The 16,238-nt window shown below is 37.1% G+C and overlaps 6 protein-coding genes and 13 long non-coding RNA genes across 20 annotated transcripts, besides 3 other annotated features; 10 read left to right on the top strand and 9 right to left on the bottom strand.

The window, feature by feature from the left end:
• Window positions 1-42: 42 nt before the first annotated feature.
• On the top strand, window positions 43-250 carry SPOM_SPNCRNA.7431. Its single transcript, NR_196768.1, has one exon. It is a non-coding gene; the product is annotated as a non-coding RNA (long non-coding RNA).
• SPOM_SPCC162.02C (AMP-binding dehydrogenase) lies at window positions 54-3,253 on the bottom strand. Its single transcript, NM_001023232.3, has one exon. The coding sequence runs from the start codon at window positions 3,132-3,134 to the stop codon at window positions 189-191; it is 2,946 nt and encodes a 981-aa protein (NP_588242.1). The 5' UTR covers window positions 3,135-3,253; the 3' UTR covers window positions 54-188.
• SPOM_SPNCRNA.7430 lies at window positions 353-774 on the top strand. Its single transcript, NR_196767.1, has one exon. It is a non-coding gene; the product is annotated as a non-coding RNA (long non-coding RNA).
• Window positions 905-1,418, top strand: SPOM_SPNCRNA.7429. Its single transcript, NR_196766.1, has one exon. It is a non-coding gene; the product is annotated as a non-coding RNA (long non-coding RNA).
• SPOM_SPNCRNA.7428 lies at window positions 1,841-2,727 on the top strand. The gene has a single exon (NR_196765.1). It is a non-coding gene; the product is annotated as a non-coding RNA (long non-coding RNA).
• Window positions 2,830-3,122, top strand: SPOM_SPNCRNA.7427. The gene has a single exon (NR_196764.1). It is a non-coding gene; the product is annotated as a non-coding RNA (long non-coding RNA).
• Window positions 3,254-3,594: 341 nt separating the features above from the next.
• Window positions 3,595-5,030, top strand: SPOM_SPCC162.03 (dehydrogenase). The gene has a single exon (NM_001023231.3). It carries the CDS (start codon window positions 3,832-3,834, stop codon window positions 4,708-4,710), a length of 879 nt encoding a protein of 292 aa, NP_588241.1. The 5' UTR covers window positions 3,595-3,831; the 3' UTR covers window positions 4,711-5,030.
• Window positions 3,625-4,863, bottom strand: SPOM_SPNCRNA.7426. The gene has a single exon (NR_196763.1). It is a non-coding gene; the product is annotated as a non-coding RNA (long non-coding RNA).
• Window positions 5,031-5,295: 265 nt separating the features above from the next.
• Window positions 5,296-5,632: an LONG TERMINAL REPEAT.
• Window positions 5,633-5,685: 53 nt separating this feature from the next.
• On the top strand, window positions 5,686-8,023 carry wtf13 (the record flags this gene model as incomplete). Of its 2 annotated transcripts, NM_001431044.1 has the most annotated exons (6): window positions 5,686-6,055; window positions 6,287-6,559; window positions 6,608-6,964; window positions 7,001-7,192; window positions 7,233-7,295; window positions 7,346-8,023. In NM_001431044.1, the coding sequence occupies 6 exons, from the start codon at window positions 5,920-5,922 to the stop codon at window positions 7,489-7,491; spliced, it is 1,167 nt and encodes a 388-aa protein (NP_001417977.1). The 2 variants fall into 2 exon arrangements, with proteins under 2 accessions (NP_001417977.1, NP_001417978.1); NM_001431045.1 differs by lacking the exon at window positions 5,686-6,055 and having other exon boundaries at window positions 6,277-6,559; window positions 7,346-7,491.
• SPOM_SPNCRNA.7425 lies at window positions 6,879-7,126 on the bottom strand. The gene has a single exon (NR_196762.1). It is a non-coding gene; the product is annotated as a non-coding RNA (long non-coding RNA).
• Window positions 8,024-8,087: 64 nt separating the features above from the next.
• Window positions 8,088-8,438: an LONG TERMINAL REPEAT.
• Window positions 8,439-8,539: 101 nt separating this feature from the next.
• On the top strand, window positions 8,540-9,523 carry coq3 (hexaprenyldihydroxybenzoate methyltransferase Coq3). Its single transcript, NM_001023229.3, has one exon. The coding sequence runs from the start codon at window positions 8,570-8,572 to the stop codon at window positions 9,392-9,394; it is 825 nt and encodes a 274-aa protein (NP_588239.2). The 5' UTR covers window positions 8,540-8,569; the 3' UTR covers window positions 9,395-9,523.
• vps60 (sorting protein Vps60) lies at window positions 9,522-10,956 on the bottom strand. The gene is made up of 4 exons (NM_001355922.2): window positions 10,894-10,956; window positions 10,406-10,576; window positions 10,197-10,348; window positions 9,522-10,139 (listed from the first exon to the last, which is right to left on the bottom strand). The coding sequence occupies exons 2-4, from the start codon at window positions 10,472-10,474 to the stop codon at window positions 9,728-9,730; spliced, it is 633 nt and encodes a 210-aa protein (NP_001342736.1). The 5' UTR covers window positions 10,475-10,576; window positions 10,894-10,956; the 3' UTR covers window positions 9,522-9,727.
• A 97-nt stretch (window positions 10,957-11,053) lies between these two features.
• SPOM_SPNCRNA.7424 lies at window positions 11,054-11,596 on the bottom strand. The gene has a single exon (NR_196761.1). It is a non-coding gene; the product is annotated as a non-coding RNA (long non-coding RNA).
• A 261-nt stretch (window positions 11,597-11,857) lies between these two features.
• On the top strand, window positions 11,858-12,418 carry SPOM_SPNCRNA.7422. Its single transcript, NR_196759.1, has one exon. It is a non-coding gene; the product is annotated as a non-coding RNA (long non-coding RNA).
• On the bottom strand, window positions 11,887-12,155 carry SPOM_SPNCRNA.7423. The gene has a single exon (NR_196760.1). It is a non-coding gene; the product is annotated as a non-coding RNA (long non-coding RNA).
• Window positions 12,419-12,542: 124 nt separating the features above from the next.
• Window positions 12,543-12,890: an LONG TERMINAL REPEAT.
• Window positions 12,891-13,183: 293 nt separating this feature from the next.
• Window positions 13,184-16,149, top strand: ent1 (epsin). Its single transcript, NM_001431043.1, has 2 exons — window positions 13,184-13,356; window positions 13,881-16,149. The coding sequence occupies exons 1-2, from the start codon at window positions 13,334-13,336 to the stop codon at window positions 15,964-15,966; spliced, it is 2,109 nt and encodes a 702-aa protein (NP_001417976.1). The 5' UTR covers window positions 13,184-13,333; the 3' UTR covers window positions 15,967-16,149.
• On the bottom strand, window positions 14,165-14,383 carry SPOM_SPNCRNA.7421. Its single transcript, NR_196758.1, has one exon. It is a non-coding gene; the product is annotated as a non-coding RNA (long non-coding RNA).
• SPOM_SPNCRNA.7420 lies at window positions 15,494-15,788 on the bottom strand. Its single transcript, NR_196757.1, has one exon. It is a non-coding gene; the product is annotated as a non-coding RNA (long non-coding RNA).
• SPOM_SPNCRNA.7419 lies at window positions 15,898-16,182 on the bottom strand. The gene has a single exon (NR_196756.1). It is a non-coding gene; the product is annotated as a non-coding RNA (long non-coding RNA).
• Between the last annotated feature and the right edge of the window lie 56 nt (window positions 16,183-16,238).

Raw genomic sequence — 16,238 nt, 5'->3', positions numbered from 1 at the left:
AAGCTTGCTTCTTTACTTGTTACTTGATATTGTAAATAAATCAACAAAGAATTGCAGCATAATTAATATACACTTAGATTTAGATTAGTAGTTAGAAACCATTTACTGATACATCTAAACCAATCTTTAATTTTTGTACATCTCTTTGGCCCCTCTGTTCCAAAGGACAAATCAGTGCTAACACTAAGCTATTCAATGTATAGATTCTCCAGCCCGTTTGCAATGGCTTCCTTAGTTAGAAAGGTTTCACTCAAAGGATAAATATTCCTTAGCCCGTTGCTTGGTGTCATGCTGCTTTTCAGAGCAAACTTGGTTGCATGCTGAAGAGCAAATAGAGGATGGTCTTCACCTTTTTCATCGACATCTTTTTCAAGTGCCTTCAACCAATCCTCCAATGTAACAAAGTCTAGCTTAACGTTTTTCATAGATTCACAAATACAAGCAAACTCATCACCGTCAAACTTATCATAAGCCAAAAGTGGAGCATACGCATCAGCTTCTTTCTCCAATATTTGAGTCAGCGTCATGCACAATGCATCAGTTGTTGAAATGTGGAATACCAAAGATTGTGATTCATCGCTTTGTGGCCAAATACCCATTCGTAAAGCTGTCGCGACGAAACGCCAAAAGAAATCTCTCGATAAAATTTCCCCATCGTTTGCTATAATAAATCCTGGACGAATAACATATATTAAGGGATGTCCTAAATCGCTAATCTTTCGACACAAGAGCTCAGCAACGTATTTGGATAGTGCATATCCAGATGCTTTAGCAGATTGAGTATCATCGTCAAGCTCTACTTCCTGTTGTCCACCTCCAGAGATAAAGTAAAGAGCCTTGGGTCCCATCACACTCAGTTCCAAAACAGTCTTAGTCCCCAAAACATTTGCTGGTCTAAGTTCTTGATACGACTTCATCCAGTGAACTTCCGCAGCCATGTGATAGATTCGGGAAACATTTTCCACCAGAAACTCCCATTTTGCATCATCCAACCCAAATCTAATCTCCTCTACATGAGCCGCCCATACAATTATATTTTCACTCGAAATTCGAAGACTAGGAACAAGTGATATTAACCTTTCTTTAGCAGCTTCATCAGAGGACTCTCGAACTAGACATACAACACTTATATTCAACTTTACTAGATATTCCAAAAAACGACGACCAAAATAACCCGTTGCTCCAGTTAACAAGAAATATTGACCATTGGTAGGCAGAATACTTAACTTGGGAATGGTACGTGATAAAGCGCATGCATCTTCATTTAAAAGTTCATAGGTGATTGACGATACGTTGTAACTTTTCTTTTGAATTATAGAGGCTATCGAGTTAGGGGTACAATTTGAATTCATATTGTAGCGAATTGGGCCTTCAAGATGAAAGTGGGATTGAATAGCATGAAAAAATCTCACAGAATGAATGGAATCTAAACCGCAGGAATAAAGAGGTGCGTCCTTTCCTTCCAAGCTTGGGTTTTGGAGAATTTTTGAAGCAATTTTACTGATTTCAATAGCCACAGGGTTTAATAAAACAGGTAAGCGCTGATCTTCTACGGAAAGGCATTTAGATGCGTAAGTTTCGATAGACTTCAAATCCACTTTTCCTGCAGCGTTACGCGGTATATCAGCAAGCGGAAAGCAACTTGAGAAAAGGTGGTGATCTCGGAGCTCTTTGTTCAATTTTTGCTTTAGTGTTACAGGATCCACACCATTATATGCAGGAACATACACCAATACAAAGCGATTGAATATGAAGAAAGAAAAAGCGTCTTTTACCTCCTTCAATCCTACAACAACTTGGTCAAAATATTTCAAATCAAAGAATACACCATTTCTTTTGACACGTCTTCCTAACCGGCCTTTAATGGTGATTCCCAATTTTCCTTTATAAGAATTCCAAACCGCCAAGTCAGCAAATCGCACTGCTGGTTGACCATCATAATTTATAAACGTAGAATTACGGGATTGAATAGTTTCAGCATCATCGCCTACATAAGGCTCCGATTGTACATCGGTCACAACACAAACAAAGCCCTCGCAACCAATTTTTTCAGGAACAGCTTCGTTATCCTCAGTGACTAACATTAGTTTTTTAACGGTTTTACCAGGGAAATAGACAAGCTCTTTGTTATGCAGTGTGTCTTTCCCATTGTAAGCCAAAAATGAAACCAATCCCGACTCAGTAGTACCATACTGTGGATAAATGGTCGCATTTGGTAATACTCGTTTGCATGTATGATACATGTTTGCAGGGACCATTTCACCGCCTGCTGCTACTAGTTTACAAGCAGGAAAGCATTCTTCCTTGTCAGGCATTATTTGGAGAGTTAGAACAAGGAGATTGGGTAAAATAATTAAACGTTCGCATCCAGCACGAAGAGCATAGTAAACATTCCAAGCAAGCCGTTCAGCCTCTGAAGTGCAAGTAGCCGATATCGAAGAGGATGGGTACAGTAAGTTCCCATTACAATACAAGGCATTAATCCAACTCAAGGTTGTTAAAGCAAAGCTGGTAGCCATTACCATTGGAGTGGAGAGATGATTCATAAATTCAGGAGTTCCATAGTCATAACCCAAAGCATATTTCTTCATGAGAAATGGCATGGATTTAGGGACTCCTGTGGACCCACTAGAATGGTTAATAAGAGCGACTTCCGGCTCTAATCCAGCTCGAATACAAGGAGCATCGATATCCAGCGGCAGCGAAGCCAAGGATGTAGCATTTAAGGTGTCCACCTCAAACTTGGGCTTATATTCATGATAAAGCAAATCAGAAATATTCAAACGTTTAACAAGTACACGAACAACTTGCTGGGACCAAATTTGGTTAAAAATAACGCAGGTTCGTCCAGTAGCCCATAAAGCAAATATAGAACACAGAAAATCCAACTCGTGTCCCATATGTATTCCAACTGTCTTTCCCAAGCCTAAATCATCACAAAATTTAGCAATTGTGTTAACACGACGAAGTAATTCTGTATATGTATATTTAGCAACAATTCCACGTTCATTGTACACGGAGATAAACCGATGATCTGGTGTTTCTTTTGCGTTTTTCAAAAGGCGAGCGATTGGTGTATCTTCTTCTTTAGATATGGATGAAAACGAAACTGATTCTGACGAATCGCACAGCATTTTTTTTTAAATATTTTCAATACCAGTATCAACTAAAGAAGCAACCTTGAAATGACAAACAGCAAATTTCGTAAAGTTAAAAAGTTAACACTTCTTGTTTCAAATCGGTCTTCTATGCTAACGATACATTAATCTCACTGCATGTAAAAAAACCAGGATCCGGCTATAGGAATCCGACTCCATTGCCCTCAATAAGAGTATACAGTATCCGGAAGAACATATTGTATTCTTACAACTTTAAGAGTTAACTAACTTAATTCACAAATTGTTCAGGACATTGAGACAGCGGTATGGTGGTGAGTTTTGAGACGTAGCGCAAGCACTACATTACTGAGCCTATCTATATCCCTTTATAGGATTCTTTTATACGATGAGCTACGGATAGTAGAAACGAAAAGTGTTTACAGACATCCGAACACCAACAACATCATCATACTTTCACTTCGAGAAATGAAGACTTAGGAAAAGCAATATCCAGCAAGTGGATTAGAGAGTTAAGTTAAGCAATTCATTGTTAAGAAGCTCAAAAGAATCAGGGTTTGTCTGTTACGCGACGATTGTGAACTACTCGAATACCATTTGAAAAGGCTTACTACAACAGTAATCGGGTAAAAACGGGCTTGGTTGAGAAAGCAAAAAAATTGTTTAATTGTACAATCGTGGTGTCTCAAAAGACGAAACACGATCATAAGAAACAATGAAATCTACGTTTTCTACTGTACTCATTACTGGGTCATCCAAAGGATTGGGCTATGCATTGGTGAAAGTTGGATTGGCCCAAGGTTATAATGTAATAGCTTGTTCTCGTGCTCCCGACACAATAACCATCGAGCATTCAAAATTATTAAAGCTCAAATTAGATGTTACAGATGTGAAGTCTGTTGAAACCGCTTTCAAAGATGCAAAGAGGCGATTTGGAAACGTAGACATAGTGATCAACAATGCAGGGTATGGCCTTGTTGGCGAATTTGAATCATACAACATTGAGGAAATGCATCGTCAAATGAATGTAAATTTTTGGGGAGTTGCATACATTACCAAAGAAGCGTTGAATCTCATGCGCGAATCCGGTAAAGGAGGGCGTATTTTACAAATTTCGTCAGTCGCAGGTTATTACCCATCTCCGTGTTTAAGCATGTATAATGCTAGCAAATTTGCTGTCGAAGGGCTTTCGCAAACAATTATGAGAGAGTTAGATCCGAATTGGAACATTGCGATAACTATTGTACAGCCAGGTGGCATGCAAACAGAATGGGCTTCCTCTAATATGCAATGGGCAAAACCTCATCCAGCCTACGAAAATGACAGGTCTTGGCGACCATTTTGGGAAAACTATCATGGCTGCGAGGAAACTGACCCGAACAAAGCTGCGGAGTTGTTATATAGCATTGCCAAACTCGACAGGCCGCCTCAAAAGCTTGTCCTAGGCCACGATTCCTTGGAATTAATCCGCAAGCAACATCAAGACATAGGGGAAGAGCTTGAAAGTAATGTTGCACTTAGTACAAGTGTTGCAAAGGATGATTTTGATCCAGCTTCGGTAGAAACTTTGCGTCAAAATCTTCAATCTATGTGATGAAGGCATACAAGAATTTTTTTTGATCTCGTTGAATAGAATTAAATGAAGAGTTGAATGTATATGAGGATCGCAAAACGATCATTTCCTTATTTACACATTCATATGAGAAAATGCAGTCAAACAATTTCTAAAACTACAATGCATTGGTTCAAATATTAATGAACTTGTCTGCATTTATTTTCTTTGCACAAATTTTTCACTTTCATACTTCGTAAAAAAAAATGTGTATTTCACTGATTAAGAAACGTTCCAAATTACCAATTAATGCTATTCATTTGAATATAACACCACTTCTGTTGCTTCTTCATAAATTCTGAATAACAAACATCAGTGTCTATACTGTTTAGTAAGGCTACGGACAAAAATTTGTGCCTCTAATGATCTAGCGTCAGAACATTAGAATTGTCACAAATTTTAAAAATTAAGATCAAAGTAAAGTACATGAATCTCCATTGTATTGTATTAGAATCCGTGTTTATAATTATGCTCCGTAACATAACATATACTAATCTTACCTACTTCTAGCTTCGTCTTTTCATTGTTTATCAAATAGTGAGCTGCGAAATAATGTGGATTGTGTCAGCAATACTACACTACGCTATAATACACTACGTTGCGTATCACTATATGTCACATGTATATATAGTACCATGTATGATACGATATTGAGATTGATCTTAATGATAATCTATCAAGATCTATATTATCTGAATAATATAAATAGAGCTACTGCTGAACCTCGTTCCTCAGTTCAGTTATGAGCTATATTAGTGATAGGTAACATTATAACCTAATTAATACAATACCTATACTCAGTTGCTACTCATATAACCTGTGTAATGTAATATAATAGGTCACAAGGAAAACTCACCGCAGTTCTACGTATCCTTAAATCAGATACCAAACTGCGTAGCTAACATGAAGGAATCTCAAGCTAACTTAATAAAAAGGCAGTGACAGAATAAATGTGTCAGAAGCAATCCACTGCCTCGTTCAGTTTTTTCGTTCTTCTTTTTTTATGCCATTGTTTGAAGGAATTAGTTGGAAATTTGTTTGAACAATTTTATTATTTTGTTAAAAAGTCTTTAAAGCGATTGGAATTGGACTACAGAGCGAATATTCTTGATTTCGCTGTTTCGTTTGTCGCAATCACAGCAATTGAACTATTTGTGTGTATATCATTCAATAATAGATTGTTTCTAAGAAATGAAGAATAAAGATTATCCCTTGAGGTCGTCTATGGATGAATTGAGTACAAAAAACGATAATGAAATTGATTTGGAAAAAGGTCCTCTCCCAGAATACAATTCAGAAGATGGGAGCACATTGCCTCCATATTCAGGTAAGTGTTGTGTTGTTGGTGGATAAGATAAAGAATTGAGTGTGTCAAGGATTATTTGCTGTGTCTGTTTGTTTTGATTTACAATGTTTTTGTTGTATTTGTTTGTTTACAACTTGACATATTACGAGCATAAATTCGTCTAACAGGGCACACACTTTCTTCCTTCTACATCATTTTAAAAAAAAAAAAAAACCAAATTTCAAAAGTTATTTATTTTATTAATGCTTTCAGAAATTTGGAAATATATTAAAACTGTATCTGAGGATTCAAGTACAGGACCTACAGAAATTGCAAATCCCAATGTCGAAAGAAGACAAGAATTCAAAGATTCACATCCAAATATATATTCCCTTCTGAGACTACTAATATCAGTTCTTGCAGTTATTGTTGTCTTTTTTACTGCATGGGTTTGTGTAAACCCGTTGGAGAAGTCGATATTCGGCAAGGTAGCTTTCTCCGTCACAATTGGTATAACATGTCCAATAGTGTTTATTGCTATTTTCTGTAAGCTATGCATGAAGTTGTTAATACGTCCATTCACTAACTCATTAGGCTTCTTTGAAACTTGGACCCAGGCAGTGGCACAATGTATAAAGGTGACTGTAATTTTCTTGGCACAATGTGTAAAGGTGACTGCAATTTCCTTGGCACAATGTGTAAAGGTGACTGCAGTTTTCTTGGCAAAATGTGTAAAGGTGACTGCAGTTTTCTTGGCAAAATGTGTAAAGGTAATTGCGGTCGGTTTGTATAACTCAAAAAAAGATTTGGTGGTTACAATCTGGCTCGCATGGGTAGTCATTTGTTTTATACTCTTTGGTTGCGTCAAGGATGGTAGACTAAACTTAAATAAGGCACTCATCTGTTCCACATGCAGTATTTCGGCTGCTTTATTTTTCATTTTATTGCTTGGTAAGTGAAATTATCTTGCTAAACGCTAACATACAGTTTGTATTCCAATTTGGACACTCAAGCATATGCTTTTTGGTTTGTTTCAAGTGCTGGGTGTACAAAGTTGTGTCGTTATTGTAACGAAAGGTTTGATGTATTTATTTGATAAACATATCGACGCGACAGGCTACGAAATTGAAGCCTCTTCACTCTTTGTTATAGGAAATTTTCTTTTCTTTTACGAAATGGGTTCGTTATATATTCCTGTAATTTACTCTAACCATACCAGAACGTCCAGGTGCTCTCAAAAGGATGCCCAAATTTATCGGGAATGGTATAGCTTCTTTCCTAGGTATGTGTATTCAACCAACTGTATGAATGATTTTTTACTTACCCGACTAGGAGGTTTAGGGAATGCATTTGGAGGGATAGGAAATGCATTTGGAGGGATAGGAAATGCAATTGGGCGGATAGGAAATGCGTTTAGAGGTGCCAACGATAATAATGACATTCCCTTGGGAGAAATGGATGTTGAAAGCGAAGTCTAATTGCTTTATTAATGTGGTTGTCGCTCCAGTTGGAAAACCTCTTTACCAAAATCACCAACGCAGAGAAGCTGCGGCGTTTTTTAAAAATAAGCACCAACATACTTTAATTATTCTCTTGCCTTATAAGTTTGTGAGATATAAGCTTAACTCATTCTTTCAATTACCAAAAATTGCCAACCAATGCATTCTACGATGTTGGATAATGTGCATTGAGGACTGAGTCTTTATTTATTATGTATGCGAGTCTAATTATTTGTCTTTTTTAATGGTACTCTACGCTACAAACAATAATGGTTTAACTTGTTTACGACAACTTTAAATTAACTAATGAAATTGGAAAACTCGTTGTTCCACCTTGTTAAATTCACAATTTCATTTTCGTTTATTGCATTCATTTCTCCTTCATCTTGATTCTTAATGAATCAAGCTTAATTATCATTTTTTCCTTTTGTTTAATGGTTTACTTTAATACAAACAAATTTCAATGTTTACGAAATAATGAATAGCATAATAAAATATTGTGATTCAGAACGATGGTTTGTTATCGTAATGATTATAATGACACATTGCAATAGTGAGTGTTTAGTACTACGGTATGTCAGCAATACTACATTACGCTATGATACACTACGTTGCGTATCACTATATGTCATATGTTGGAATACTAGCTAAGATCCGTTTATTGATAATCACGGGTAACTATCCGTCTATATACATAGACACCCGTTGATAACAACTTTTTAGGAAGATTATAAATAGAGCTACAACTGAATCTCGTTCCTCAATTCAGTTATGAGCTATATCGGTGACCGATACTAACAGACTTCTTATAACAATAAACATACATTGTTACTTAACACACCGCATACCGCTACATTGTAGATCGCAAGTAAAACTCATCGCAGTCCAATGTATCATTAAACAGATATCAAACTGCGTAGCTGACATGCTCGATTGACCAACGTATAAATTACAATACCGTAAAATTATATAACGAATTCGTCCTAGGATTTTAGTTATATAAGAATGATATGACATTGAAGACTGTAAACAACAAGAAGGAGCCAAATGAAGTAGTATGAACTCAATGAACATTCTCAATAAAGTAAAAAATGTAAAATCCTATACCAGATTGGTTAGGCAGGGATTTCTAAGTCAACAGCGAAATCATTCAGTGTCAGTAAATGAAGTAGACCACTTCAATGAACTGGCGAAAACTTGGTGGGATTGGGACGGTGGAAGTCGATTGTTACATTTAATGAATTCTACTCGTTTGGATTTTATGACTGAAGTATTTCGTGAGCGTAACTGCTTTTCTGGTAAGAAGATTCTTGACATTGGTTGCGGGGGTGGTATCTTGAGTGAAAGCATGGCCAGGTTGGGTGCTTCAGTGACGGCAGTTGATGCTTCTCCAATGGCTATCGAAGTTGCAAAAAAACATGCCAGTCTTGATCCTGTTTTGAATGGTCGGTTAGAGTATATTCATGGATCAGTCGAAGGTTCACAACTTCCTACTACTTTTGATGTGGTAACGTGCATGGAGGTGCTTGAACATGTCGAACAACCTAGAGATTTTTTATTTTCATTAATGGAAAAAGTGAAACCTAACGGGCGACTCGTACTGTCAACTATATCACGAACTCTCTTGGCGAGATTGTTAACGATTACGCTTGCCGAACATGTTCTTCGCATCGTACCTGTCGGGACACATACTTTTGAAAAGTTTATACGTGCCGACGAACTATCAAATTTCCTGAAGGAACAGAATTGGATAATTAATGATATACGTGGTGTTTGTTACAACCCTTTGAAACAGCAGTGGACACTTGACAAGCCAGGATCGAGTGGGCTTGGTTTGTCTTGTAATTATTTCCTAAGTGCTCAAAAACCCATGTCTGCCTGATTCGATATATTGTTAGTTTCTTCAAATTACCTAGCGTTACCGTTGGACAGCACGTTATAAAGGATGTTTTCATATCTTTTTTTACGCCAAAATGAAGAATTAAGCTTATAATCCTATGATGACAACTTACTATATTGATTTATTAAATGAAAAACATCAATTAAAATTACCTGATAGATTGAATTGATTAGTATTTTATAATCGTAAAATATATAAACACATAAGACAGGATGATTGATGAGACTTAACGACAACAAAATCATGACAAATTCCACATCGCATACATTATTAAAACAAGATAAGGGAAACTTTCCTATTAGGAAAATTTTCGTCTTACTGAGCTGTTGAAGGTTCAGCAACTTCCTCATCTACAAAGTTAGGTAATTCATTGGAAGGCATCAAATAAGAAGGTTTTTCAGCTGTGCTTTGATCACCAAGCCAAGAGGACTCCTGCTGAAGTGCCTCTAGTTCAGCATCCAGTTCCTCCTCGTCAACGTTAATGTCCGTCATATTTTGACCGAGAACCTCGTTGAGTTCACCAGCCGCATCCATATAATCTTGAATTTCGTCCTGAAGCTTTTCGATTTTTTCAATGGAAACGTTTTTACTTTGAGATTTCAATTGCCGTGCAGTCTCCTGCATTGTCTGTACCGTAGCCATTGTGTTTTTGAGCGATTCCGTAGTCATGGCAGCTTGTTCCATATTAAAACTTTGTTGCTGCAATTGTTGAAGCTGGCTTTCGTAACTATATTGCTGTCGTTAGTAATATGACATCAAGAAAGGGGAGAAAGAGAATGCATACATTTTCTTTTGGCGAAGTACATTCATTGCTCGTTGCTTGAGAGCCGTTTGCCCAGGACCTGGACGCGTATTGGCAATTTTCTGCTGGAAAACAGATAGCTGGGCATCTAGTTTTGCGATTTTAACCTCAACGGAGTCGCTTCTTTTATCCAACTAAAATAAAAGATATTAGTCAATGGCAAAAATCTATAAGAATGAAGATATACGAACCGAATCAATGGCGTCAGTTAATGAAGCCGTAGGCTGTGTAGGAGGTTTTCTACCAAAAAGACGATGCATTTATATGGCGAAATCACTGATACTAGATAATTATTCAAATTGAATTGAGAAATTGCCAAGTAAGATACGAAGAAGAGGAAATAAAAGCTAGACAAAAGTTAACTAAATTTTTACGTTAATTAAAATTCCACAAATAGACAAAAGGTAATTGAAGACGCTGATAAAACGAAGTGATAACGAAGTTAGCTGAAAGAGAAAGACAAAGCAACAACAAACATTAGGGAAGCAAACAAACAAACGCGAAAAATAATCACAATTTCGAAAATGTTGAATTTGATATAAGGCCACACGCTTGTATTAATTATAAAAGAAAATCACTTTAAGAGTAACACCATAATCGAGAATTGTAGTTTATATTTTCAGAATTCAGTCATTTTAACAAGCATTTCGAACATCTTCAAAGCACTGTTACTACATACCTTCAAAAATAATTGTTATGTTAAAGAAAAGAAAGGATTATCGACTATTACTTTTGAATGGTAATTAAATGGAGCTCTGTGTGAAGCAATATGTTTAGTGATATTATGACTTGACACGCTATTAGCTATAAGGATCATTAACGGGGTCTTAATATGTGAAAGTTGGATTAACTCGTTTACACAATTCCAAATACTGTACTTCTTCTACTGCGTTGAAAACAAATGAGAAGAAATGGGTAAGTAAAATATCCATAATAAAAGAAGAGTGCAAAGTAGAAAAGAATTAGAAATCAATAAAACTTTCACCTTATGGTTTTATGGAGAAAAAAAATTTAAATAAGTCTGTAATCAACAGATGGCTGAAAAAGACAAATCAGCATCGCAACTAGTAATGGTTAATGTTTCCACTTAAACAAAAACCTGTACTCTCGTCGATATCTTCCCGCAAAATCGACCCAAGCTTCAGGATTGAGAAGAATATTTTATTTGAATAATGAACTGGAAACGCTTTGATATATGATAAACATTGGACACAGCATATTAGAGGCCGCTATTAACGGTTTTTATTGAAAAATCGACAAGAAGTTTTTAGAGATGTCTGAGTCAGAATATACACATAAATCGTACATTTTCAATAAAACAATGAAGTAAATAATAATGATCAAATGATGCAAATTCGAGTTACGAAATAAAACATTAACAGATATCGAAACATACTCTGGATGAATTGTATCTGAAAGTAAATTAAAAAAAAAAAAAAAAAAAAAAACCCCGAAAAATTAATATAGAAAATAAAATAAAATTAATTCAATGAAATAAAAAAAGGAATTTTAAACTAGATGTAGTGACAGTAAGCCAATGTAAAAAAAAAACAATAATTCATCATTCAAGATGAACCAAATAAATGAAAACTGCGCTTGTTTGCACATGCGCAGTAGGTACAAATATATTTATGAAAAGTATTTTACAAAACCTTTCACTCCTGAAACTAGCATGCGAAACTATAAGAAATGTGCTAGCGCTATACACCCGTGATTCATATATATACCAATTTTCAACCACTGTCTTACTTCAACAAATATTCATCTATGTTTTGTAATTTGTTTTAAAATTTGCATAGCCTGCAAACACCGAATTTATTAATATGCATTTTTCGGGTTCTATACTGTCTGGTTGCATATAAAAGCAACTCTAGATTAACTTCAGTGTTTTTGTTTTGGTACATTTCTTTTTATCGCACATGATATTTAGCACATTTCTTGTTAAAATGAAGTGGATTCAGCGCCAATATTTCGTTGCCCACTACAGAAAGGACAGGCAAAAAAACTAGAGACTATATATACATCCAACTTATTCTTACTAGATATACTATGCATATGTCTTTTACCAGTCAATTGAAAAGTATACAAGAAAATTTATTCATTTGTTAGTAAAGAAAGGAATGAAAACCAAAAATACATATTTATTACTTTCGACAGCACTGTACCCAAGCCAAACAAACAACAGGGCGAACAACCAAAGGCTCATTGATTGATCCCTAAATATCGTACTTTAAGGATATCGGAAAAAACGTTTAATTTTCAATAAGTACAAATCCTTGTAAAAAGATAACGAAATTATTTTCTGTCAAGTTCTTTATAGTGTTTAACTGTCAGCTACGCAGTTTTATATATGTTTTAAAAGTACGTAGAACTGCGGTAAGTTTCCTCGCAATCTATCATATTGCAATACACAGGTTATATGAGTAGCAACTGAGTATAGGTATTGTATTAATTAGGTTATAATGTTACCTATCACTAATATAGCTTATAACTGAACTGAGGAACGAGGTTCAGCAGTAGCTCTATTTATATTATTCAGATAATATAGATCTTGATAGATTATCATTAAGATCAATCTCAATATCGTATCATACATGGTACGATATATAATTAGAACGCGTGACATATAGTGATACGCAACGCTGTGTCTCATAGCGTGGTGTAGTGTTGCTAACATTAACATAGTTTAGGAGAATGCACTCCATTGCGTTATCCCTGTTGTAGTTTCCCCTAAACCACATTCCTTCTTCTCTAAACACCATTAAATTCGTTAAACATTTATTAGTGAGGTGGCCAACTATTTCTCTCATTATAAGCTTATATCATCTATTACCGTCAAATATTACCCCATTTCTTTAAATTTTTTTAATGAAAAATTAACGAGACTTAGCGTTTCCGTATCCTGACTATTCTCATACGCTCCTACCCGTCTCGCTTTATCGCGATAGTATAGCGGCACCCTCAACCTTAACCATAACCCATCAGCAGTGTTGCCGAAGTAGGGAAAGAAGGACGATAGAGCATATAGCTTGGTGATTTTTCAGAAGGATTTGGAATTTGCATATTAACGAGACATTCGTGGTTAAACCGTGAAGGATCTCAAGAGTTAGAGATCGAGCATGAAAGCTGCTGTACGATCAGTGTAAGTAAAGAGGGAATTCCCAAGAATGGTAGAAGAGAAAGAGGTCGCAGAATTGAGGCGTTTGGATGATTTTTTTACGCGGAAAACCCATCAAGCGGGGATGAAGGAGCGTAAAGTTTGTTCAATTGACCAAAAAGCTGATGAAATGCATGCTTTGGGTGATTTTAGAATTGGATTTTATTCAATCTATCATTTCTTTCCATAGCCATGGCATTTTCAGCGTTAGCTTATAATTTGTTGGCGTAATTTTGTACTTTCTAGTCTAGTATTTTTTATCATATCATTAGAATAGTGAAAAGAAGTTGGAATAACTTGGAAAGTCGTTCAATCCTTCTTTTCTATCTTCCCCATCATCTCATCTGAAATTTGCTTCTTCTTCTTCATTGATTTCTAGTTTTTCTTGATTTGCCTCCCTGCTGCGTACGTGCCCGATTGACACACCTCATCTCTCATGTGGTGCTGAGCATACACGTACTTGGATGCACTCCATTCAATATTCTATGAATTGTTACTAACATTCGCAGAAAAAACTTTTCCAAGGGATACACAGATACGCAAATTAAGGTTAGAAATGCTACTACAAATGATTCATGGGGTCCCAGTGGCACTGCCATGGCGGAGATAGCAGAGCTAACCTATGACCAAAATGAAATGCTAGAAGTTATGGACATTATAGATCGTCGTCTGAATGACAAAGGAAAGAACTGGCGACATGTTTTCAAATCGTTATCCTTGCTCGAGTATTGTCTCCACAATGGATCGGAAAACGTTGTTCGGTGGGCCAAAGACAATATATATATTATCACAACGTTGCGTGAGTTTGTCTACGTTGACGACAATGGTCATGATCAAGGCCAAAACGTTCGTACCAAGGCTAAAGAAATAACTTCTTTGTTGGAGGACGAGCACGCTTTGAAGGAGGCAAGAGGTGATAGTAGAGAGAGAGACAGAGATAGAGACAGAACGCGTTCCTCTCGCTTTGACGATGATGATGATGATCGCGCTCCCTACGAGGAATCACGACTTTCTCGCGCTCCCAGTCGGGCCAGTCGTTACGATGACGATGATCGTGACCATCGCTCAAGGAGACGTAGTCGTTCTCGCCGTCCTGGTCGCTCACGCTCAAGACGAAGAAGTAGAAGGCCTTCCCCGAGCGCTGAACACAACTCCGCCGAGGAAAATGATCCAGAATTACAACGTGTTATTGAGGAGTCTAAACGTCAGGCCGAAGAAGATGCCAAGCGTCGTAACATGGCTAACGATTCGGAAGCTGAGCTTCAAAAGGCCATCCAACTTTCCAAAGAAGAAGACGAAGCCCGTCAAAGACATCAACGTGAACGTGAACAACAAGAACAGGCATTTATGGGCAATCAGCAAAATGCTTATCAACCTGTCGATTTCTTTGGAAATCCTGTTCAGCCACAGCCAACCGGTTTCCTCCAACAACAACCCACCGGTTTCATCCGTCCTCAAAATACCGGGTTCGTACAGCCTCAATACACTGGGTTCGTTCAACCTCAACATACCGGGTTTGTCCAACCTCAGGCCACTGGATTTATGCAGCCTCAACGTACTGGTTTTGTTCAACCTCAGGCTACCGGATTTGTCCAACCTCAAGCGACGGGATTTGTTCAGCCTCAAGCTACAGGATTTATGCAACCTCAGCGTACAGGATTTGTTCAACCTCAGGCAACAGGATTTATGCAACCTCAGCGTACAGGGTTTGTTCAGCCTCAAGCAACAGGTTTCATGCAACCTCAGCGTACAGGATTTGTTCAACCTCAGGCAACAGGTTTTATACAGCCTCAACGTACTGGTTTTGTTCAACCTCAGCAAAATGGTTTCTTCAATCCCCAACCTACTGGGTATATGCAACCCCAGCGTACTGGTATGATGCAACCCCAACGTACAGGCTTTTCTCAGCCATTTGAGTCCAACAACCCTTTCCCTGTCATGCAACCTCAGCGTACAGGCTTTGGTCAAACCCCTAATGCTCCAATGATGGCTCCCAACCACACTGGTTATGTTCATCCCCAGCCCACTGGATTACAACGGCAAACTACCGGCTATACAGGAAACAATAATCCTTACAGTCGTCCTTTACAGTCACAATCGACTGGAATACTTCAGCAACAACAACAACAATCTGCTCCTCGTTTGGAGCCTACGAAGACTGGCTCAAATAATCCTTTTGCTCAATTTTCAAACTTGCCATCTCAATCTACTGCTCCTGCTACTAAACCCATGAAACCCGTTCGGACTGGTGACGATCGATTTTCTAACATTGCTCAAGCAATCTCCACTGGTAATCCTATGGGAACTGATAGTTTCGGTAATATTGGTCTTACCAGAGTTCCGACTCAACACACAGGATCCAAATTTACAAATAGTGCTGGTCAGACTATTCAAGCTCAGGCAACCGGTAACACGCATAATCCTTTCCAATCGCAACAAGCTACCGGATATTATAAACAACCGATGCAGCAACAACAAAACATGCAACAACCCTATTATAATCAACAGAATTACAATTACCAAAATCAACAACCGATGCAGGGCATGCAACAGCAATCTATGCAGCCCCAAGTTGGCTCTCTAATTGATTTATAATCCATTCACTCACTTCCGACCTTATTTGTTCCTAATGAACGTCCTAATGATGGTCCTTCTCTTTTTTGTTGTATAAAGTTATCGCAATTTGTTTAAGACCGAGTTTTTTAGTTCACTTTATTCTCTGTAATTATCATGGACTAACAATCCATTTAAATTTAACTATTCTAGTTTTGACATTTGTTCTCTTACTCATATGTAGATTTTGACTGAATTTGTACTTCTGCAAATAGTCGTGGTAACATTTTTAAGTAGTGAATTTACTTTTTAGC

This window comes from Schizosaccharomyces pombe, assembly GCF_000002945.2.
Source record: "Schizosaccharomyces pombe strain 972h- genome assembly, chromosome: III".
NCBI lineage: Eukaryota > Fungi > Ascomycota > Schizosaccharomycetes > Schizosaccharomycetales > Schizosaccharomycetaceae > Schizosaccharomyces > Schizosaccharomyces pombe.
Note: the sequence above shows the minus strand (reverse complement) of the source record. Positions and strands in the feature narration are given on the sequence as shown.

Coding starts and splice junctions, on each gene's coding strand:
- SPOM_SPCC162.02C (NM_001023232.3), bottom strand. CDS start 3,134: ATGCTGTGCGATTCGTCAGAATCAGTTTCGTTTTCATCCATATCTAAA.
- ent1 (NM_001431043.1), top strand. CDS start 13,334: ATGAAAGCTGCTGTACGATCAGT. Junction 13,357..13,880: donor AAAGCTGCTGTACGATCAGT/GTAAGTAAAGAG, acceptor TAACATTCGCAG/AAAAAACTTTTCCAAGGGAT.
- SPOM_SPCC162.03 (NM_001023231.3), top strand. CDS start 3,832: ATGAAATCTACGTTTTCTACTGTACTCATTACTGGGTCATCCAAAGGA.
- coq3 (NM_001023229.3), top strand. CDS start 8,570: ATGAACTCAATGAACATTCTCAATAAAGTAAAAAATGTAAAATCCTAT.
- vps60 (NM_001355922.2), bottom strand. CDS start 10,474: ATGCATCGTCTTTTTGGTAGAAAACCTCCTACACAGCCTACGGCTTCA. Junction 10,349..10,405: donor TAACTGACGCCATTGATTCG/GTTCGTATATCT, acceptor CTTTTATTTTAG/TTGGATAAAAGAAGCGACTC. Junction 10,140..10,196: donor GTACTTCGCCAAAAGAAAAT/GTATGCATTCTC, acceptor ACAGCAATATAG/TTACGAAAGCCAGCTTCAAC.